Genomic DNA, 24,267 nt, shown 5'->3' on the forward strand with positions numbered 1-24,267 from the left:
TGAACTTATTTACAAAACAGAAATAGACTCACAGACATAGAAAACAAACTTATGCTTACTAAAAGGGGGGAAGATAAATAAGAAATTTGGGGTTAACAGATACATGCTATTATATATATAAACTAGATAAAGAAAAAGGACCGGAGTTCCTGTCATGGCTCAGTGGTTAAGGAATCTGACTAAGAATCATGAGGTTGTGGGTTCGATCCCTGGCCTTGCTCAGTGGGTTAAGGATCCGACGTTGCCGTGAGCTGTGGCAGATGAGGCTCAGATCCCGCGTTGCTGTGGCTCTGGTGTAGGCCAGCGGCTACAGCTCTGATTAGACCCCTAGCCTGGGAACCTCCCAGGAGCAGCCCTAGAAAAGGCAAAAAGACAAAGAAAAAAAAAGAAAGAAAGAAAGAAAGAAAAAGAAAGAAAAAGGACCTACTATAGCACAGGAAACTATATTCAATACCTTCTAATAACTTATAATGGAAAAGAATTTGAAACAGAACACATAAATAAGTATAATTGAATCACTTTTCTGTACATCTGAAACAATGCAAATCAATTATATTTCAATAAACTAGTTTTTTTAATTGAATTTTTTTTTTTTTTAAAGAAAGAGCCCATCTTGGGATACACTGGGGGAAAGCACACCAAGGAGAGCAAGTCCTGGAGGCTGGAAATCATGTGGCACCCTGGAGGGACAGCAGAGGTCAATGCAGGTGGAGCCTAGCACAGAGCAGGGTGGGGGCTGGAGGGCTACCAGATGAGATTAGAGAGGTGAGTCGGCATCAGATCAGGCAAGAGGCCTGGTGGTCAAGAGGGAGTGAAGAGTTTATTCTAAACAGGATAAGATGACATGGAGGGTTTTATTCAGGAGCTTGCTGTGATCTGACTCACCTTCTGACTGCTGAGGGGAGAAGAGATCCTGGGCTGAAGCATCCCAAAAGACATGAATGAATAAAGATGAGACGTACATAGAGAACTCAAAATGTGAGAACAACAAGAGCCATTTTATAGATGAGAAAACTGAGACCAGAGAGAGTAAGTCACTTGCCCCAAATCACACAGCAAGCTAGTGACCAGGGCACAGAGACTAGCAACCCAGACTACCCAGCACTCACTGACAACTCTCATTAGGAAGAAAAACAACTGGGCCATGTGGGCCCACTGGGAAATCCTGGGAAAATACGACTAATTTTTCAAACTTTCTATCACATTACCAGTTCATCTGGGTTCTGGCCCAGACTAGAGCTGGGTAATTGGGTTAATTCCTCTTTTCTGGCCACTAGACAGAGAATCCCACTTATTGCTGATTCTCTGTCTCCTGGGCAAGGGAGGCCTGGAAATGAATATGCCTGTGGTCATTGATCAAAGATAAGAGACTCTGGGGACCAGCTCCCGGGGGGAATGCTGCGCCAATGTTCCCCATGAAGATAGGAAAGAGGGAATGGACTCCGGAGAGTGGGCTCTCCAATGGGGACTTGCTGAGAGGGGCTTCAGCAAAACAGGAGGTCAGCTGGCCTCTCAGTAAGGAGGAGGAGGAAAAGGAGGAGGAAGGTTCCACAGCAGGCAGAGCTGAGGGCTTTCCCTCATTAGCTTGATGAATTCTCCCATGACCTTGGCCAGAGGTTGTCATTATCATCCTTTACAGACCGCCACAGTTAATAAATTAGCCCCAGGACACACAACTGGTAAGTAACATAAAGGGGACAATGATCTCCTCTCTCCCTGGGAAGCCGCTCATCCTTAAACCCCCTCCCTTGCACCTCCTGCTTTATCACTCACTGAGTTATTATCCTGGTGATAATACTGTCCTCTTTATGAGTTCATCTTATTTATTTATTTATGTATTTATTTATTTATTTATTTATTTATCTTTCTCTCCCAGCAGAAAATATATTCCATGTGCATAACTGCATCCCCAGTACTTAGCAAGGTGCCTAGCACGTAGAAGGTATACAATAAATATTTTCGGAGGTAAAGAAGGAGGTGTTTGAGCGAAGGATTTTCTGAGGAGGTGACATTTGATTTCAAAAATCTGGCCTTGGGAAGTAGATCTCTGGCACGAAGAGAACAGAACAGAATGGGAGTGGGGATGAGGGGTACCCAATGCTAAAGCACAGTTAGAGAAATGCCCTTATCAAGAGAAGCCGGGGACTGGGCGGGGGGTCCAAAGGAGAAGGACTGGAGGCCAGAGGGTCCGCCAGGCCCTGCTGTCGGGTGTCGGAACCCTCCGCGGTCTCCTGCTGTGTATCTCAGGGTGAGGTGGGGGGGGCCCATAGGGTAAATGTGGAGGTGTGCGCTGCCTCTGGAGGCGAAATCTGTCTGAACCCCTCTCCTCCAGCCCTGAGTGTGAGCAGCTGCCGGAGGCGCTCTGTTGCTAGGGTTGCCTCTTCACGCACCTACCCACAGCGGCGGCCGTGTGCCCACCTGAATCTCAGAAGCCTTTTTTCTGGCGGAGATTTTCCAGCCTGCAGGTCTCGGTACCCAGCCTCCATCCTGCCGGAGTGTCCTCAGTTCTCCAGGAAATCGAAGGCGAATAAGTAGCCAATAGAAATGCGGCTTGGAAGCTCTTAGGGTGCAACTGGCCAATCGCTGGCCAGCGGGACGCCCCCCAGCTCTTTAAAAATGCTGCCGCGAGGACCTAAACACTCCTAGCTCTCAGCCGGGCTACTGGCCTCGGGGTGGACCTAAGCAGACCACTGCGCACCACCAAGGGCGATGGCATCAGCCCGAGGCAGCTGCCGCATCGCCCGCGCCGTCGGGGCTGTGCTCCCCCTCAACTGGCTGGGAGACGCGCCGCTGGGGCTGCCTACTAACAGTTCGGCGGACAACGGATCTGAGAGCACCCGCCTGGCCTGGGGTCCCGGCAGCCTGGACCGCCTCGAGGGAGTGACAGGGGCCGGAGCGACGCTGGCGCTGCGCGCCCTGATCGCAGGCGCCTACCTAGCCCTGTGCGCTGTTGGGCTGGTGGGCAACACGCTGGTGCTGGTCCTGGTGCGGGCCCAACAGTGGCGCCGCCGCTCCCTGCTCAATTGCTTCATCCTCAACCTTGCAGCCACTGACCTGCAGTTCGTCCTGACGCTGCCCTTCTGGGCCGCGGACACGGTGCGCGACTTCAGTTGGCCCTTCGGGGGTGCCATGTGCAAGGTGGTGCTGACCCTCACCGTGCTCAACATGTACGCCAGCAGCTTCTTCCTCAGCGCCATGAGCATGGACCGTTACCGCACGGTGGCAAATGCGCTGCGTCCTCGCCAGCCCGGAACCCCATGGGCTGTCTGCGTGTGCTGCCTGCTCTGGGCCATCGCAGTCCTGGCTACCGCGCCCACCGCCCTGTTTGCCACAGCGGCCAGAGTGGGAGATGAACGCTTGTGCCTGCTGCGCTTCCCCGACGGAGGTCCCGACTGGCTAGCCTTCTACCACCTGCAAAAGATCGCCGTGGCCTTCGTGTTGCCACTGGCCACTCTGGGCATCTGCTCACTGCTGCTCCTGCGCTTCCTGCGGCGGCGGGTCTGGCCCAGACGACGCTCCCAGGTTACCCGGGTGCTGGCCTGCGTGCTGTTGAGCTTCGTGCTCTGCTGGCTGCCCAACCAAGCACTCACACTCTGGGGAGTGCTGATCAAGCTGAATGCCGTGCCCTGGGACCGTGCCTACTTCCTGGCGCAGGCCTACCTCTTCCCGGTGTCCATCTGCTTGGCGCACTCCAACAGCTGCCTCAACCCGCTGCTCTACTGCCTGTTGCGCAGCGACTTCCGCCAGAGCCTGCGAAAGCTGTGCGGCTGGGCCAAGCCCCCCGCAGACCTCCGACCTGGTCGGACAGCCGTGCCCCAGCTACTGCGCTCTCCCACCAGGCCTGAGGACAGAGAGGTACACCTCTCAGTAAGAACCACCCTCCGCTCTATTGTACCAAGAGTCGTGGGGCAGATTATGTCACTTGGGACTGGGCCAATGAAGTCAAGCAGCAGTGTCTGCCTTCAGAGTCTGTGTTCTGGGGTCTATTGGAGGGGCTGTATTGGCCCTTTGGCAGTGGAGACTGAGAGTTGCCACTAACCTTCTGCATGACCCAGGGTGAATCCCTTCCTCCCTGGGCTCAGTTTCCTCATTCCTTCAAGGAGAGGTGGGGATTCGATCAACTGTGGGGACCTCGCTACATCCAGCCCTTTCATCCTCCTGGCACAACCTCTTCAAACAGTGTGAGCTCCATTTAAGGACTTAATCTGACTCCTGCTTTATGTTTCCCTTTTCATTTTTATAAGGAAGCTATAAGAGAGGGGTCTCGGCTGTTTTTGGAAACCTAGGTGGAGGAACTTCAGGGATAGCAGGCGGCCCTTGATGGCTCCAGATTTCTGAGCCTTTGTCTGCAAGCCCTGCCTGCTACTTGCTTCTCTAGACCCTGGGGACTTGGCTGACCCCAACCTCACTCATGCAGAAGTATGCTATGAAATCTGAGCATGCTAGAGCTAGCTACTGCATGAAGACTGGCTGCAAGGAGTAGCCAGAAAGCCTGGAGTTGTGCAGCTTGATGGGGGTCAGGGGGCAGTAGTGGCCTAAGTGGCCACATAGGGCAGAACTGGGACCTGTGGGAGATAAGTCACGAGAAGCAGATTTCCATCCCTCATTATTACAGACTTTTCCCATTTTTGAGCACCTGAGCATCATGAAATAGCGAGCTCCCTGTCCGTGGAGTTATTATGACAGAGACTGATGGGAACAGGACTGATGGCATCAGAAGTGGCTGTGGAGCTGCTAGATGATTTCAGCAATCCCTTTGAGTCTGGAGGCCCTGTAACTGATATGGGACAGGTGAGAGTGTAGCTTCAGAGTTGGCATGATGTAGACATTAGCAGTCGGCATCTATTCCCCCTGCTCCCCAAATGCACCCTAAAGATAAATCACAGGGTGACTGATTTAAATCCCTTCTCTGGTAGGAAGCACTTCACACTCATATCAATGCAGAGCCACCACCATAAAGCATTCTCAGCACATATGAGTTGAGATTAGATGGTCAGAGGTCAGAATTCGTATTTGCATCCTTGCAAAGACTTGCTCATCAATTTCACGCCAGATGCCACTGATAGAGGAAGACTTGATGCTTGAAGATAGAGGGGGGAAAAAGCCTATCCTGCACTGCCTGATGTCCAAGCCAGGCGCCCACGCAGGACTTTGGGTCAACTCAAATGTCTCCAGATTTGTCATCCCAGAGCAACCAGAAGAGGGGGGTGAAACCCACAGGGAGCACCTGATGGAATGAGAGTCCCTAGGCCTGGTGCAGGTGATACTATTATTCCTCTAAAGTACCACAACACAAAGAATCTATTCCTCAGAGTACCTGTCCACTTAGAAAGAAAATAAGGCTTTGGAAAGCAAAGAACTGCAGTGATTCATTGGTAGCTCCAAGCCTTGATTATTTTTCTCAGTGTTATTTTAAAAATGGGTCATTTTTTAAAATGCAGCTCATTTCTCCTTCATGTGCAGAGGAATGTGTTTTGTGGGAGCAACAGGAGGGAAAAGGAGCCTCTAGAGCATTTTCACCTCTCTTCCTGCAGCCCATCCCTGTTGTCCACAAGACCAACCCTAAGAACTAAAGGATGGGACGCAGGGGTGCTCTCCCAAGAGAACATGAGACCTGTGTGCTCTAAATCAGAAATAATAGCTTATTAAATAGAACCTAAGGACAATGTTCATTTCATTCTGTTAAAAGAATCTTTTATGGAGTTCTCTTCGTGGCTCAGTGGTTAAGGAATCCGACTAGGAACCATGAGGTTGCGGGTTTGATCCCTGGCCTCGCTCAGTGGGTTAAGGATCCGGTGTTGCCGTGAGCTGTGGTGTAGGTTACAGACTCGGCTCAGATCCCGCATTGCTGTGGCTTTGGCATAGTGCAGCCCTAGAAAAAGGCAAAAAGACCAAAAAAAAAAAAAAAAGTATTTTAGGAAAGTTACACTAATGACTCCATAAATACTATAGAGTGGACCATGGAATGTGGGAGAAAGACATTCAACTTGGAGTCAGCCTGGTCAGAAGCCCCTGCTCCAGCTTGCTGTGTGACCTTAAGCAAGTCACTTTGCCTCTCTGAGCCTCAATTTCTTCATCTATAAAATGAGTGGGTTGATAATTCAATGATTAGTTTTTACCCCCTCTCTGTTCTTTTCTAATCACTCTTCACTTGTAAACTGTTTTTAGGGTCATTTCTTATCACGACGCAGTTCATATGACTCTTTGTTCTTATGAACTATTTCCTGGCTCAGGATAAACTTTCACTGGCTCATGCCGTAAAAGTATGTTGCTCACCCAGAATGGGACTGTGACTCCTGTGGAGGAGCAGATAAAATACCTGTATTGGTAGTCTTGGACCGTGTGCTCAGCTCTCAGCCAGCACTTTTTTTTTTTTTTTTTTTGGACTCTTTAGGGCTGCACCCATGTAATATGAAAGTTCCCAGGCTAGGGGTTGAATCAGAGCTACAGCTGCTGGCCTACACCACAGCCATAGCAACGCAGGACCCGAGCCGAGTCTGCGACATACACCACAGCTCACGGCAACGACGGATCCTTAACCCACTGAGCGAGGCCAGGGATCGAACCTGTGTCCTCATGGTTACTAGTCAGATTCATTTCCACTGAGCCATGAAGGGAACTCCTCAGCCAGTACTCCTGAGGCTTCCCTCGCAACTGTCTTGTGTGTGGAATCAGGACTCAGATGTGCCCCAGAAAGACAGCTCCCCAGGGTGCATTCATCAGGGTCCTGACCTCCTTGCTGAGGGGACAGGAGGAGGAAGACACAGGGACAGGAAACTGAGAAAACTGTCTGGAAAAGGTGAGCGAGAAGAATCATCATTGATGTCGAGAAGAGGGGAAATGAGGGAAATGCACACACGGAAGTGCGGAATAAGTGAAAATTCTGAGGAAAAGAACAAGCCCCAGAGCTTGTACTCAAGAAGACCAACGAGCTTGCCCTTGGGGAGCACTTGGCAATGAGGCATGCACAGTGCTCTGTGTGTGCTGGGTCCTCACAAAGGATTTTGAGGTGTGCAGTGTTTTTCACATTGTGAGGAGGAAATGAAGGCTCTCATAAGTGAAGTAACTGCCCGAGGTCACACAGCCTGTGAGGTGGCACAGCAAGCATTTCAAACTGCAGCTCCTCAATGCCAATGCCCAAACTCTTAATTTTTTTGCTTTTGGAGTTCCCATCGTGGCTCAGAGGTTAATGAATCTGACTAGCATCCATGAGGACACAGGTTCAATCCCTGACCTTGCTCAGTGGGTTAGGGATCTGGCATTGCTGTGGTGTAGGTTAAAGACACGGCTCAGATCCTGTGTTGTTGCTGTGGCTGTGGTGTAGGCCGGCAGCTACAGCTCCGATTAGACCCTTAGCCTGGGAATCTCTATATGCTGTGGGTGCGGCCCTAAAAAAAAAAAAAAAAAGGAAAAATTTTTTTTGCTTTTTGGGTCTGCACCCGTGGCAACACCACAGCCATAGCAACGCCAGATCCTTAACCCAGGGATCAAACCTGTGTCCTCATGGATGCTAGTCAGATTCTTTAACCACTGAGCCATGACGGAACTCCTCAATGCCCAAACTCTTAACCACTATTGGCTAATCTGCCTTATGCCAAGAAAGATGTTAAAGTGCTCAAAGAGGCCAAATGACAACTTGTGTCCTGGACACAGAGGGGACAGAGGAGCCAAGCGCTTGCAGAAGAAGAGGTGCTCTGAATGGGTGAACGGAGGCTGGGTTGGCTGCGGTGTCAGATGCTAGAGAGGAGGGGAGGAGAGGGGACAGATTGCCTGGATGAATCCTGAGGACATCTGATACTGTCGTGATCCCAGCACATCCCAGCCCCCTAAATGGCACATAGGGGAGAGGGATGAGGGATTGCTCAGACCTCTGAAACCGCTCCAAGTGGGCAGAGATGTACAGCCGTGGACCCTGTGCCAGGAGGGTGTGGCTGGCTGGTTGAAAGACATCCTCAGCTTACAGAAATGACCCACTGCCCACCCCACCCCCCGCCCATTTTCACAGCACATGGAGATCCCAGGCCAGGGATTGAATCTGAGCCACAGCTGTGACCCAAGCCACAGCTACTGCAACGCCAGATCCTTTAACCTATGGCACTAGGCCAGGGATCAAGCCCATGCCTCTGCAGCAGTCAGAGCTGCTGCAGTCAGATTCTTAGCCCGCTATACCATATCGGGAACTCCCAACCCACTGGCCTTTATAGCAGCAGGGCCCTGGCACCTCAGCCTCAGCAAGCTTTCCTGCTGAATTCTTCCCTGAGGAGGGCAAGTTGCCTCTCTGCACCCCACCCTGAGCCACACAGCCCAGCTGGTCTACTCCCTCCTGACCCAGGCCACCTTCCTCTCTTCCCTTTAAGATAGTTCCCATCGTGGCACAGTGGTCAACGAATCTGACTAGGAACCATGAGGTTGCAGGTTCAATCCCTGACCTTGCTCAGTGGGTTAAGAATCCAGCGTTGCTGTGAGCTGTGGTATAGGTCGCAGACACGGTTCGGATCCTGAGTTGCTGTGGCTCTGGTGTAGGCTGGCGGCTACAGCTCCAATTGGACCCCTTAGCCTGGGAAGCTCCATATGCCGCAGGAGCAGCCCTAGAAAAGGCAAAAAGACAAAAAAAAAAAAAAAAAAAAAAAAAAAAAGAAAAAAGAAAAAGAGGGGCAGCTGAGCTTTTCTTTCTCTTCCAAGTCCCCTCACTCCCAGGGCCTCCACGGAGCCTTCTTCCAAGGGTTGGAACCCCAGGAAGATGTTCTAGATCTCTCCTCAACCCCAGCCTACTCTGTGAACGTTCTGGAGACCCTTGTGTAGACTCTGCACCCCTCCCTTGTGTGCTCCAAGCCCCTTGTCTGTCTGTTTTGGCTCTTAGTTCTCCACTCTGCTGACATTCCTGCAGCTCCTCTGCCCACCCTGGAGGATGAGGGAGGGCACACAGGACTCCCTGGTCCCCTACACAGTGCTCTGCCCATGAAGGACAGCAAACTCATGCTTAGTAGGTCTGCATTTCTTCTTCAGTTACAAATTGTAAATATCCTTGTCTGAGGTGTGCTTGTATTGCTTATACAGTAGGTTGTCAATAAATGCCCGCTGACTGCGTGAGCACTGCTGCGCAGGCCTTCACTCTCCTATTTGCCTATTTCGTCTCTTTCCCCCTTCCCTCAGCCTGAGCAGAGTCTTCCAAGCTCTGTGCGTTCCAGGAGACCACTCCTAAAATCCAGGTCTGTGGACTGGGCCAGCTAGCCTGGGCCTTTTCTGGAACCCACCTTTGTCCAATCTATTACATTTTCCAGACCTCCTTTAGGTCATCATCTCCATTCATTCTCACAGCATCCTTGGGAGCCAATCACATTATGCCCATTTCATGGAGGAGCAAACTGAGGCTCCATGTAGACAAGTGGCATAGAGTCAATCAGCAACAGAGTTGACATCATCCCAGGCCTGCCCCCCTGCCTGCCTCTACTATGAGTTATCAGACTGGAGTTAAGCAAGACAGAAATGAGGAGTTCCCACTGTGATGCAACAGGATTGGCGGCATCTTGAAACACTGGGATGCAGGTTTGATCCCCAGTCTGGAACAGTGGGTTAAGGATCCAGCGTTGTTGCAGCTGCAGCTTAGGTCGCAACTGCATCTCGGATCTGATCCCTGACCAGGGAACTCCATGTGCCACTGGGCAGCCAAAAAGAGGGGGGAAAAAGGCAGAAATTATATGAGTGAATGTGGAGGCAGCTCAGGGCTCACTGCCTTCCACAACATCTGTTTTATCTTAATAGGAGCTGAGAGGGTAACTATTCCATAAGCCTTTGTAGGTGTGGGGTTTGCAAAGGAGGGTGGCCTTGGGCTAAAGCAGACACTTCAAGACATTGTACGAGAAATGAAGGCTGACCATTGAACTATGCAAGGCTGCCCTTGGCTGAATTCCAACTCCTGAGAGATGGAAGAGGCTGGCTGAAGAAAGTCAGATTCTAGCAGCTAGAGGGAGAGGGAGAAGCTAGAAACTGAAAATGTGGACAGCTCTTTCAAAGTGGCCTGTGATGGGAGTTCCCATTGTGGTACATCAGAAATGAATCCAACCAGTAACCATGGGTTGCAGTTCAATCCCTGGCCTCACTCAGTGGGTTAAGGATCCAGCATTGCCATGACCTGTGGTGTAGGTCCCAGACACAACTCAGATCCTGTGTTGCTGTGGCTGTGGTGTAGACCGGCAGCTGCAGCTCCAATTAGCCCCCAGCCTGGGAACCTCCATATGCCGCAATGAAGCCCTAAAAAGCCAAAAAAAAAAAAGTGGCTTGTGATAAGGCAAGAAGCCAGGAAGTCACAAGGGCTATAAGGCTATGAGGGAAACTGGTGGTTGTTTAGATGCAGGTGGGAAGGAGCCAGGAGAGCAGTGGAGGCTGAACATGGAGGAAAGATGGGGTGTTGGAGGAGCAAGAGTTTGTGGGGATAAGAGCATCCAGAGTCACTGTGGTTGGGGATTGGTTATAGACAGCATGACCTTCAAGGTTGACAACCATATTTGAAAACAGATGCCGAAATGGATTGAGTTGTGTTCTCCCGAAAGATATATACATATATATATATATATATATATATATTTTTTTTTTTTTTTTTTCCTTTTTTGGTGCACCCACGGCATATGGAAGTTCCTAGGCCAGGAACTAAATCTGAGTCAGAGCTGTGACCTACACCACAGCTGCAGCAACTCCAGATCTTTAACTCACTGTGTGAGGCCGGGGATCAAACCTGTACCTCCACAGAGACAAGCTGGATCATTAACCCACTGTGTCACAGTGGGAACTCCCAAAAAGACATATTGACATCCAACCCTGGTACCTGTAAATGTAACATTATTTGGAAATAGGATCCTTGCAGATGGACTCAAGTTAAGATGAAATCATCCTGGATCAGGCTGGCCCTTAATCCAATGATTGATGTCCTTACAAGAAGGTCACATGAAGACAGAGAAACCTACAGACAGGAGAACAGTGTACGAAGATGGAGATGACTAGAGTGACGCCTTCCAAAGGAGCAGGGCCCTGCTGACACCATGATCTCAGACTTCTAGCCTCCAGAACTATGAGAGAATAAATTTCTGGGTTTTGTTTGTTTGTTTGCTTTTTAGGGTCGCACCTGTGGCATATGGAGGTTTCCAGGCTAGGGGTGGAAGTGCAGCTGCAGCTGCTGGCCTATGCCACAGCCACAGCCATGTCAGATCCAAGCCACATCTGCAAACCTAAACCACAGCTTTCAGCAATGCCAGATCCTTAACCCACTAAGCAAGGCCAGGGATTGACCTCATGGATATTATGTCAGGTTCTTAACCTGCTGAGCCACATGCCCAAATTTTTGTTGTTTTAAGCACCCTATGTGCGATTCATTACAGCAGCCCTAGGGAACTGAAGCCGATATCCTGCAGGCTGAGCTTGCCTGAGGAGGAGGGCTGGGGAGAAGTGTCACCCTTGGCTAAAGTCTGCAGCCCCATACTCCTCTGGGCCATAAGCCACAAAGCTGATCTTGCCACTTCTCTGCTTTTTAAACCCTTCTCTGGGTCCCTGCTGCCTGGCAGCCCTCCCCCAAAACTTCTCCACTGAAATAGCCTCAAAGGCTCTGCATTCAGTTGTAAGTGAAGTGTTCCTTAAAACCTAGAGTTTTATCTTCAACTTCATCCAGTTTGCAGTCTGCTCCATACTAAATCCATATTTATTCCACAATAAAAATAATATCCCTATCCTCAAGTGACTGATGCTCCCAACATACCCCATGTGGCACCATGGAAAACCCCAGGGTGAGAAGCAAAAATTTACAAGGTGAAGCCCAGAATCCCAGAATCCTGTCCCTGCACCATAAGCTCCCTCTCCAGCCTTCTCTGGACCCTGGACCCCACGCAAATCCATTCACGCTGTCCCCCTCTGCCTGGGGTGTCAGCCCCTCTGGATGGGACGTTTGCTTGTGCACCCACAGCCCTTGCTGTTCTGTGCTGTGCTGCTCTGCTGGCCTGGCCGCTGCCCCCTGGCCTCCAAACATCCTGAGTCAGAAGCCCTTGTCCTTACTTCCCCACCTCTCAAAGCATTTTCAGTTACCTCTGTTAAAGCATTCAAGGACCACAGACAGTTATTTGGGCCTGGTTGAAAGAACAGTTCTGGCCCTCTAGTTATGGCAGGTTTACGCTGATAAGTCATGCCATCCAACCTTCTTCTCCAGCTTCCCCTACTTCCTGAGGACCCTCAGGACACCTTGAGTTCAGTCCCTTATGAGTATGGCCCTCTCGCTGGGTTGAGCAGGTACTCCTCCAAGCCAGAGCCGTTGCTCCTCTGACCTGTGTCACCCTCAAGATAGCCTCTGGCCAAGTGTACGTGTTGGAAGATTCTTTGCTGAAATGAAAAGGCCTGTGGCCGACTTTAGACCCTTCCATTTCAAGTTTCTCTGCCCTTAACACACTGATTAAAATGTCAAGTGGCCAGAACGGCCATCCTCAAAAAGTCTACAAACAATAAGTGCTGGAAAGGGTGTTCCTTGTTGGTGGGAATGTAAATTGGTGCAACCACTGTGGAAAATAGTACAGAGATCCTCAGAAAACTAAAAACAGAATTACCATTTGATCCAGCAATCCCACTCCTGGACGTCTATCCAGAGAAAACCATGACTCGAAAAGATACATGTACTCCAATGTTCACTGCAGAACTGTACACAATAGCCAAGACATGGAAACAACCTAAATGCCCATCGACAGAGGAGTGGATAAAGATGTGGTACATATACACAATGGAAGATTACTTAGCCATGAAAAGGAAAGAAATAACAGCATTCACAGCAACATGGATGGACCTAGAAATTATCATGCTAAGTGAAGATAGTCAGACAGTGAGACACTAGCATCAAATGCTATCACTGACATGTGGAATATAAAAAAGGGACACAATGAACTTCTTTGCAGAACAGATACTGACTCACAGACTTTGAAAAACCTACGGTTTCCCAATGAGATGGGTTGAGGGGTGGGGGATACACTGGGGGTTTGGGATGGAAATGCTATAAAATTGGGTTGTGATGATCACTGTACAACTATAAATGTAATAAAAATAAAATTAAATCAAAAAGTCAAGGAAGCAGGAATCCGTAAACCCACTTTCAATTCCCAGAGGGTGGAGTGGGCCCCATTTTAGGTGCTCTTCTGCTGCAGGTAAGATGCATAATCACCTCCTAATTGACATACCTATGAACAGACGAAGGGTGTGGGGTGGGGAACGGTCACTCCAGCAGGGATCCAGTTGTCACCTTGGATTATTGCAGTTGGTTTCTCAGCACTGCCCCAAGGGAGGTGGCAATATGGGGACCGAAAGATGCTGTTAATTTGGTCAGCAAGACATATATTCATAAACTGAGGAATGCGTAAGCTAGAAACACCCTCCTCAGAGGTCCTAGCTAAAGCCTCTGATTTAGAGATGAGTAAACTGAGGTCCAGGGAAAGGAGGCCACTGTCCAAGGTCACCTAGAGAGCTCATGTCACAGCCTGGCTTTCTCAGTGTGACAAGGTCCCAGGAGGAAAATTAGGCCACCCTGACGCAGGGTGAGCAACATGCACTTTGCTGGTTTCCTGGTAGCTGAACTTTCTTTCTTTCTTTTTTTATAGATAATTCTCAGGCTTTATTTTTATTTATTTTTTTATTTTTTGCTTGTTAGGGCCACATCTCCACACACATATGGATGTTCCCAGGCTAGAGGTCAAATTTGAGCTACAGCTGCCAGCCTACACCACAGCCACACAACGCCAGATCCGAGCCACATCTTTGACCTACACCACAGCTCACGGCAATGCTGGATCCTTAACCCACTGAGCAAGGCCAGAGATCGAACCCACAACCTCATGGTTCCCAGTGGGATTAGTTTCCACTGCACCATGACGGGAACTTTCACCATGAAGACTAGGCAGGAGTTCCCTGGCGTTTCACTGCTGTGACGTGGGTTGGATTCCTGGGCTGGGAACTTCCTCATGTTGTGGGTCCAGAAAAGAAATTAAAAAAAAAAAAAAAAAAAAAAAAAAAAGACTAGGCTGGAGTTCCCGTCGTGGCGCAGTGGTTAATGAATCCGACTAGGAACCATGAGGTTGTGGGTTCGATCTCTGGCCTTGCTCAGTGGGTTAAGGATTCGGTGTTGCCGTGAGCTGTGGTGTAGGTTACAGACTCGGCTCGGATCCTGAGTTGCTGTGGCTCTGGTGTAGGCCGGTGGTTACAGCTCCAATTCGACCTCTAGCCTGGGAACCTCCATATGCCGTGGGAGCGGCCCAAGAAAATGGCAAAAAAAAGACAAAAAAAAAAAAAAAAAAAAGACTAGGCAAACTGACTGGTGATCATCCACCCCTTGTAGGTCATGGTTTCTCTCTCCTCCCTGTTTACAGAGTCTCCCAGAGAGCTCCTAGGGAAAGAATGAAAAAAGTAGATATCTGCTGCAGCTTGTCACTTGGTCCCATCGGGACTGATGGCTCAGCCTGGGAGCAGGGTGGGCATGGGGAACCGAAGGGGGCTGGAACACTAACACTGTCTAGGCCTTGCTTGCCATGAGCACTTCCTCTGCGTCTCCAGCTTGGCCAGTCCTTGGCTGCTTTGCTCTATTGTGCAAAAGACAATTTAAAAGCTCTCTTGGAGCTGTTTAACTTCGATCTCTATAAACATTTCTTTTGATAAATGCCAGGATCCACATGGTATGTATTCTGAGAGATTCTGTTTACCAATGTGCTGGCATGTCTTTCTGTTGCTTTGTAGTTTGGGGGGAGGGTCCAGACAGCTCTGGCCCTAACTCTCTGTGACCTTGAGCAAATTTCCATATCATTCTGAGGCTTGGTTTCCCCATGTGTGAAGTGGGAAACGCTTCTGTCTGCCTGGCTGAGCTGCTCTGAGAAGTAAAGGAGAAATGACTAGAAATTCCTTAGCATACACTAAGCACTCAATAAAAGGTTGCTACTGTTACCTCCAGTCCCTGATGGCTCTGGGTCAAGTCTGTTCCTTCCTCCAAGGTTTAGGGAAGTCAGCCAGGGGTCTGTGAAGACATTTGAATTCTCTGTGGATGAAAATTGAAAGATATATGCACCCCAATGTTCACTGCAGCACTAAGGTAGATGAGACATGGAAGCAAATGTCTATTGACAAAAGAAGGGATAAAGAAGATGTGGCACATACCTACAGTGGAAAACTACTCAGCCATAAAAAGGAACAAAGTAATGCCATTTGCAGCAACAACATAGATGGACCTAAAGATTATCACACTAAGTGAAATAAGCCAAAGACAAATAACATAATAGCACCTATATGTGGAATCTTAAAAAAAAAAAAAAAGATACAAATGCACTTATCCACAAAGCAGAAAGAGACCTACAGATGTGGTTACCAAAGGGGAAATTTGGAGGGCAGGCATAAATTAGGAGGTTGGGATTAACATATACACACTACTGAATATAAATGAGATAACTGACAAGAACTCACTGCATAGCACAGTAATAACCTATAAGGAAAATAATCTGAAAGAGAATATATATATAAAAACTTAATCACTATGCTGTACACCTGAAACTAATACAATATTGTAAACCGACTATACTTCAAAAAAACTTTTAAACTCGGCTGTTAAATATTTATGTTCCATCCAGAGCATCTTTTCTCCTTAAATTATCAGATCAGGGAGTTCCCAATATGGCTCAGTGGTTAACGAACCCAACTAGCATCCATGAGGACTTGATCCCTGGCCTCGCTCAGTGGGTTAAGGATCCTGCATTGCCATGAGCTGTGGTGTAGGCTGCAGACATGGCTCAGATCCTGCACTGCTGTGGCTGTGGTGTAGGCTGGAGGCTACAGGTTCAATTGGACCCTACACTGGGAACCTCCATATGCCGCGGGTGTGGCCCTAAAAACGACAAAAAAAAAAAAAAAAAGACCAGACCTGAAGTTCTGAAAGGCACTCACATTTTCCAAATAGAGAGCTACAATTATATAACAAGAGAGGAAACTGGACGTGGCTGAATGGAGATGGAGTAGACAGAGGGCTGGGGCTAGCAAAAAGGGCACAGGCCTGGGCAGCAGGAAACCTAGGACCTGCTCCCAAGTCTGCTCCCCATTTGCTGTGTGGCATAAGAAAGGCCCTTTTCTCTCTGGGACTCTCTGGCTCCCTGTCCATGAAATAAGCAGATCAGAGTCAGTGATTTCCAAGGCTCTTTCCAGGTCTTAATTCTTTGAGTTTAGGTGCCTGAACCTGATGGTGCTAGGCACACAGGAGGCATTAATAAATGCAGCATTTAATGAATGTTTGTTTAATAAATTAATGTATGAGGGAGGTACCGACACTGGATGAGGACTCCGACTCTTGCCATTCTCTTCCAGGAAAAGGGCTGGCCCCAGGGTGGTATTTGCTGGTCTGCTGTTTAGCCCCCAGCAGCACCGTCTTAAGGGAAAGAAGGGCTGAGGGCCAGGATGTCCATCTCCCTCCCTGGATCCCAACTCTGACTTCCTCCTTCTAGGGCAGCAAATCTCCCTTCCAATTCGACTCCTTCCTGAAAGTATCCAAGAGACCCCAGCCCCTTTTATCAAAACAAACTGGCCTAGAGACCAGGACTGCCCTGCCTGATGGGACGAGCCAGGCAAGCCCTCATCTCTAAGGTACCTGTAGGGGTGACTCAGGCCCGGGCAGCCCTTGAGCTAAGGATGCTCAAGGCCCTGATGGCAAGGATGATTTGGACAAAAAGCAGCTCAGAGGCTCTGCAGTTCTTGGGACTGATGGGATGACCTCTCTCCAATACAGGCTTCCCTGCATGAGCTCGTGTTTAACTTCTTACCATTGTTCCAAAAGAAAAGGCTACGCTCTCAACTCCCAGAACAGCGAAGGTTGGATGATGACAATCAGTGGTTCTATAGGGAAGGAAAAGGATTATCCATCCTCACTCCCCAGCCACAGCCACTCTAATCTTCTTCCCAACAACCTTCTCTTCCAATAATCAGTTCTCCCACACTCAGAGCTCTTATTCTTAGAATTAACTCTGACTCTTCAGGATACTCTGTCCCCACCCCATGCTCCAACTGGCAACCTTCAGGGGTCTGCTAGAATAGCACTTCTTCCAAAAGTTCTGTTCTGGAATTCCCTAGTGCCTCAGCAGGTTAAGGACATAGCATTGTCACTGCTGTGACTTGGGTTGCTGCTGTGGCACAGGTTCAGTCTTGGGTTGAGAATGTCTGCATGCCATGGGAGTGGCCAAAAAAAAAAAAAAAGTTTTTATCTGACCTCTAAAGTGGATGTTCCTGCCACATTTGCTTTTACAGGTTTTTGTTTGTTTTGCTCTTTCAAAAGAGCACTCATTGACTTTTCTTTCCTTTCCTTTTTTTCTTTTTCTTTCTCTTTTTCCTTCTTTCTCTTTCTCCCTTTCTTCCTCCCGCCCTTCCTTCCATATGTGTCTATTACAGGTCTCCCCTTCTATATTCAAATACCCATGGGATGATGGCCTGTCTATTCCATCACTATAATCCTAATGCCTAGTAATCTTTTCATTTCTTACAGTCTTTTTTTTTTTCTTTCTGGTTTTAATATAGACTCATCAGCTTTCTTTTGATTAGTATTTGCCTGGTGTATCCTTTTTTGGGGGGCCTATTTTAGGTGTATGTCTTATAAACAATTATGGCTAGATTTTATTTTTAATCCAACCTGATAATCTTCCTGAACCTGAGGACTTCGTATCTGTGATAGAATCCGAAAAATGTTTATAATGATCCCTTCATGTATTGTTTCTCTCCCATTTTCTCTTTACATCTTCTGGAACACTGATCAGATGTTGGTTACACCTCTCACTCTATCCTCCCTATTTCAGAATCTCTTTATTATATTTTCCATCACTTTCCTCTTGGAACTATATTCTGGATAATTTCCTCAGACCTATCTTCCAGTTCACTCATTCTCTATTTAGCTGTTTTTAATTTTCTGTCTAACTCCTCATAGACTTATTCTTTTATCTTTTATAAGTGTTCTATTTTTTCTTTTTCTAGCTTGTCTTTGATAATCTTTCATTCCTCACTCATACTTTCAGGTAGGTTTTTATGTCTTCAAACATATTAAACGTAATTGTTTTATACTTTGTATCTTATAAAAGCTTAAGTGTTTGTAGGCATGGTTCAGCTATTATTTGTGTCTCCTGATTTTTAGCTTAAGATACACTTTCTATGCCCTGTATTATGTCATTTCTGATGGCAAGCTCATTTCAGAGACACTTCACATGGAGGAACTCCTTGCAATCTGGATTGAAGGTGCTCTTCTCCAGAGAGATTTGCATTTGCTCTGCCGGTTAAAATTGAAAGACAGATTGGATTGTCTTGGACCATATGTTTAGCACATGAGGTATATACTTTAGGCCCCCAAACCATGGGGAAAGCCATACTATCATTATGAATTCTCCAGAGGAGACTTTCCCTCACTCTGTCCACAGTTAAGATTTTATTATTATTATTATTATTTTTATTTTCCCACTGTACAGCAAGGGGGTCAGGTTATCCTTACACGTATACATTACAATTATATTTTTCCCCCACCCTTTCTTCTATTGCAACATGAGTATCTAGACAAAGTTCTCAATGCTATTCAGCAGGATCTCCTTGTATATCTCTTCTAAGTTGTGTCTGATAAGCCCAAGCTCCCGATCCCTCCCACTTCCTCCCCCTCCCATCAGGCAGCCACAAGTCTCTTCTCCAAGTCCATGATTTTCTTTTCTGAGGAGATGTTCATTTGTGCTGGATATTACATTCCAGTTATAAGTGATATCATATGGTATTTGTCTTTGTCTTTCGGGCTCATTTCACTCAGTATGAGATTCTCTAGTTCCATCCATGTTGCTGCAAATGGCATTAGGTCATTCTTTTTTATGGCTGAGTAGGATTCCATTGTGTATATATACCACCTCTTCCGAATCCAATCATCTGTCGATGGACATTTGGGTTGTTTCCATGTCCTGGCTATTGTGAATAGTGCTGCAATGAACATGCGGGTGCATGTGTCTCTTTTAAGTAGAGTTTTGTCCGGATAGATGCCCAAGAGTGGGATTGTGGGGTCATATGGAAGTTCTATGTATAGATTTCTAAGGTATCTCCAAACTGTTCTCCATAGTGGTTGTACCAGTTTACATTCCCACCAACAGTGCAGGAGGGTTCCCTTTTCTCCACAGCCCCTCCAGCACTTGTTATTTGTGGATTTATTAATGATGGCCATTCTGACTGGTGTGAGGTGATATCTCATGGTAGTTTTGATTTGCATTTCTCTTATACTCAGTGATGTTGAGCATTTTTTCATGTGTTTGTTGGCCATCTGTATATCTTCCTTGGAGAAATGTCTATTCAGGTCTTTTGCCCATTTTTCCATTGATTGATTGGTTTTTTTGCTGTTGGGTTGTATAAGTTGTTTATATATATTCTAGAGATTAAGCCCTTGTCAGTTGCATCATTTGAAACTATTTTCTCCCATTCTGTAAGTTGTCTTTTTGTTTTCTTTTTAGTTTCCTTTGCTGTGCAAAAGCTTTTCAGTTTGATGAGGTCCCATGGGTTTATTTTTGCTCTAATTTCTATTGCTTTGGGAGACTGCCCTGAGAAAATATTCATGATGTTGATGTCAGAGAGTGTTTTGCCTATGTTTTCTTCTAGGAGTTTGATGGTGTCCTGTCTTCTATTTAAGTCTTTCAGCCATTTGGAGTTTATTTTTGTGCATGGTGTGAGGGTGTGTTCTAGTTTCATTGCTTTGCATGCAGCTGTCCAGGTTTCCCAGCAATGCTTGCTGAATAGACTTTCTTTTTCCCATTTTATGTTCTTGCCTCCCTTGTCAAAAATTAATTGACCCTAGGTGTCAGGGTTTATTTCCGGGTTCTCTATTCTGTTCCATGGGTCTGTCTGTCTGTTTTGCTACCAGTACCACACTGTTTTGATGACTGTGGCTTTGTAGTACTTCTTGAAGTCTGGGAGAGTGATGCCTCCTGCTTGGTTTTTGTTTCTCAGGATTGCTTTGGCGATTCTGGGTCTTTTGTGGTTCCATATAAATGTTTGGATTGTTTGTTCTAGTTCTGTGAAAAATGTCATGGGTAATTTGATAGAGATTGCATTGAATCTGTAGATTGCTTTGGGTAGTATGGCCATGTTTATAATATTGATTTTCCCAATCCAGGAACATGGAATATCTTTCCATTTCTTTACATCTTCTTTGATTTCTTTGATTAAAGTTTTATAGTTCTCGGCATATAGGTCCTTTACCTCCTTGGTCAGGTGTATTCCGAGGTATTTGATTTTGTGAGGTGCAATTTAAAAAGGTATCGTATTTTTGTATTCCTTTTCTAATATTTCATTGCTGGTATATAGAAATGCAACTGACTTCTGAATGTTAATCTTATATCCTGCTACTTTGCTGAATTTATTAATCAGTTCAAGTAGTTTTGGGGTTGAGTCCTTAGGGTTTTCTATGTATAGTATCATGTCATCTGCATACAGTGACAGTTTGATATCTTCTCTTCCTATATGGATGCCTTTTATTTCTTTTGTTTGTCTAATTGCTGTGGCTAGGACTTCCAAAACTATGTTGAAGAGCAGTGGTGAGAGTGGGCATCCCTGTCTTGTTCCAGATTTGAGTGAGAAGGCTTTCAGTTTTTCCCCATTGAGGATTATATTTGCTGTGGGTTTATCATAAATGGCTTTGATTATATTCAGGAATGTTCCCTCTATACCCACTTTGGCGAGGGTCTTGATCACGAATGGATGTTGGACTTTGTCAAATGCTTTTTCTGCGTCTATTGAGATGATCATATGATTTTTGACTTTTTTTTTGTTAATGTGGTGTATGATGCTGATTGATTTGCATATGTTGAACCATCCTTGTGAACCTGGGATGAACCCAACCTGGTCATGGTGTATAATTTTTTTGGTATGTTGTTGGATTCGGTTGGCTAAGATTTTGTTGAGAATTTTTGCATCTATATTCATCAATGATACTGGCCGATGGTTTCTTTTTTGGTGGTATCTCTGCCTGGTTTTGGAATGAGGGTGATGGTGGCCTCATAGAATGTCTTTGGGAGTATTCCTTCTTCTTCAACCTTTTGAAAGAGTTTAAGGAGGATGGGCACCAATTCCTCTTTATATGTTTGATAGAATTCACCTGTGAAGCCATCTGGTCCTGGACTTTTATTTGTAGGGAGTGATTTTATGACCTCTTCAATTTCATTTCTAGTGATCAGTCTGTTCAGTTGGTCTGTTTCTACTTGATTCAGTTTTGGCAGGCTGTAAGATTCTAGAAAATTGTCCATTTCTTCCAGATTGTCAAACTTGTTGCCATATAGTTGTTCATCGTATTCTCTTATCGTTTTTTGTATTTCTGCTGTATCCATTGTGATTTCTCCTTTTTCATTTATAATTTTGGTTATTTGGGTTCTTTCTCTCCTCTTTTTAGTGAGTCTGGCCAGGGGTTTGTCAATTTTGTTCATCTTTTCAAAGAACCAGCTCTTGGTTTTATTAATTTTCTCTATTGTTTTTTGAGTCTCTATTTTATTGATTTCTTCTTTGATCTTTATAATTTCCTTCCTTCTGCTGACTTTAGGACTTTTTTGTTCTTCTTTTTCTAATTCGTTTAGGTGGAGGGTTAAGTTGTCAATTTGGGATCTTTCTTCTTTTTTGAGAAAGGCCTGTATTGCTATTAATTTCCCTCTGAGCACTGCTTTCGCAGCATCCCATAGATTTTGAGAGGTTGTGTCTTCATTATCATTTGTTTCAAGGTAGTTTTTAATTTCCTTCTTGATTTCCTCATTGACCCATTGGTTTTTTAGTAGCATGTTGTTTAGTCTCCATGTAGTAGGTTTTTTCTCTTTCCTTTTCCCATGGTTGGTTTCTAATTTCAAGGCATTGTGGTCAGAGAAGATACTTGAGATAATTTCTATGCTCCTAAATTTATTGAGATTAGCTTTGTGTCCCAATATGTGGTCAATTCTTGAGAGTGTTCCATGAGCATTTGAGAAGAATGTATATTCTGCTTTTTTTGGATGTAGTGTCCTGAAGATATCAATTAAGTCTAACTTTTCTATTGTTTCCTTTAGGATCTCTGTTGCTTTATTGGTTTTCTATCTAGAGGATCTGTCCATTGATGTGAGGGGGGTATTAAGGTCTCCTACTATGATTGTATTCTCATCAATATCTCCCTTTATGTCTGTTAATATTTGTTGTATGTATCTGGGTGCTCCTATATTTGGGGCATATATGTTGACGATAGTAACATCCTCTCCTTGGATGGATCTCTTAATCATTATGTAGTGTCCTTCTTTGTCTTTCTTTATGTCTTTTGTTTTAAAGTCTATTTTGTCTGATATGAGCGTTGTGACTCCTGCTTTTCTGTCATGTCTATTGGCGTGAAATATTTTCCCCCACCCTTTCACTTTCAATCTATATGTATCTTTTGTCCTAAGGTGAGTTTCTTGTAGGCAGCATATTGAAGGTTTTTGCCTTTTTATCCACTCAGCCACTCTGTGTCTTTTGATTGGGGCATTCAGTCCATTGACATTTAAGGTGATAATTGATAGATGATTATTTATTGCCATTTGAACCTCGTGTTCCAGTTGATTCTATCGTTCTCCATTCTTCCTTTCTTTTTTTTTTTTTTTTTTTTTTTTGGTTGGATGGTCTCCTGTTATTACCTGTTATTATCTGCTTGAGTGTATTTTTTTTTCATTTTTTGCAAATGCAATATTTGCTTTTGGCTTGTGGTTGCCCTGTTTTTTAAGTATGCTAACCCCTTCCCATAATTGTGTGTTTTAGCCTGATGGTCCTGTAAGTGCAAACACTTCATTACTATATTAAAATTAAGAAGAGAAACATACAAACAAACAAACTAAAAGGGTTATTTACTTCCTAACATCCCTTGCCCACATTTTATGGTTTTGATGACTCTTTTTTATTTTTTTCTTTTTAATTTTATTTTGTTTGAAGCATGTTCATGATTAAATCTGTATGCTGGCTTATTTGAGTGACTGCTCTCTGATTGCGGTTTCCTCAGTCCTAGTTCTTCCTCTTCTTTTTTTTTTTTTTTCTTTTCTTTTTCCTTCCCTTTCCTTCCTTTCTTTTTGGTTTAGAGAAGCCCTTTCAATATTTCCTTTAACCTGGGTTTTGTGTTGCTGTATTCTTTAAGTTTTTGTTTGTTGGAAAAAATTTTTATTTCCCCTTCTATTTTAAATGATATTCTTGCTGGATAGAGTATTCTAGGTTGCATATTTTTTCCTTTTAGCACTTTAAATATCTCTTGCCATTCCCTCCTGGCCTGTAGTGTTTCTGTAGAGAAATCAGCTGATATTCTTATGGGGGTTCCCTTGTAGATAACATTCTGTTTTTCTCTTGCTGCCTTTAGGATCCTCTCTTTATCACTAACTTTTGCCATTTTTATTATGATGTGTCTTGGTGTGGGTCTATTTGGGTTCAGTTTGTTTGGCGCCCTCTGTGCTTCTTGTATCTTGAATCCAGTATCCTTTAGATTTGGGAAGTTTCCATCGATAATTTCTTCAAATATATTTTCCATTCCCTTATCTTTTTCTAGTCCTTCTGGAATTCCTATTATGCGTAAATTGGCCCGCTTTATATTATCCCATAGGTCTCTTATATTGCTTTCCAGTTTTTTGATTCAGTTTTCTGTCTGTTGACCAGATTGAGTGATTTCCATTATTCTATCTTCCATATCACTGATTCGTTCTTCTGCATTATTCATTCTGGTTTTTACTGCCCCTAGTTCAGTTTGCATCTCTGCAAATGAATGTTCTAGTTTTTCTTGGCTCCTTCTTATATTTTCTAGTTCCTTTCTGAGGGTATCTGCATTACTGTTCATATCTTCTCTTAATTCCTTCAGTATTTTCACTATTTCTCTTTTGAACTCCAGGTCTGTCAGACTGCAGAGATCTGTTTCATTGTGACTGTTTTAGGTGAGTTCTCCTGTTGGTTTGACTGGGGGTGGTTTCTCTGCTTCTTCATCTTACTTGTTGTTTTCTTTTTCCTGAGGGAGTTGTACTCTCCGTTATCGGGCAGTGTTTGCCTTGTCACTGCCGTGGAATATTTCCTGAGGGCTGGCGTTGTTGGTCAATCTTTTTTGAGGCAGTGTGGTTTTTATGGAGTGTTGATGGAGCTAACAGTGTTTCTTTGAAGCAAAGGAGGACTTCCTGAGGGCAGACAGGACTGGGAGGTCCACACCACGATGGTAGCAGATTTCACTTGGTCATGCAGAGCTTGCTGTTTTTAGGCTGTGGGGTTCTT

At 45.6% G+C, this 24,267-nt stretch overlaps 1 protein-coding gene across 1 annotated transcript; it reads left to right on the forward strand.

The window, feature by feature from the left end:
• On the forward strand, nt 2,710-5,573 carry LOC100624250 (relaxin-3 receptor 1-like). Its single transcript, XM_005656264.2, has 2 exons — nt 2,710-3,855; nt 5,535-5,573. Exons 1-2 carry the CDS (start codon nt 2,710-2,712, stop codon nt 5,571-5,573), a joined length of 1,185 nt encoding a protein of 394 aa, XP_005656321.2.

The sequence above is a fragment of the Sus scrofa genome, chromosome 7 (assembly GCF_000003025.6).
Source record: "Sus scrofa isolate TJ Tabasco breed Duroc chromosome 7, Sscrofa11.1, whole genome shotgun sequence".
Taxonomy (NCBI): domain Eukaryota; kingdom Metazoa; phylum Chordata; class Mammalia; order Artiodactyla; family Suidae; genus Sus; species Sus scrofa.

Coding starts and splice junctions, on each gene's coding strand:
- LOC100624250 (XM_005656264.2), top strand. CDS start 2,710: ATGGCATCAGCCCGAGGCAGCTGCCGCATCGCCCGCGCCGTCGGGGCT. Junction 3,856..5,534: donor CCAGGCCTGAGGACAGAGAG/GTACACCTCTCA, acceptor CTCTTCCTGCAG/CCCATCCCTGTTGTCCACAA.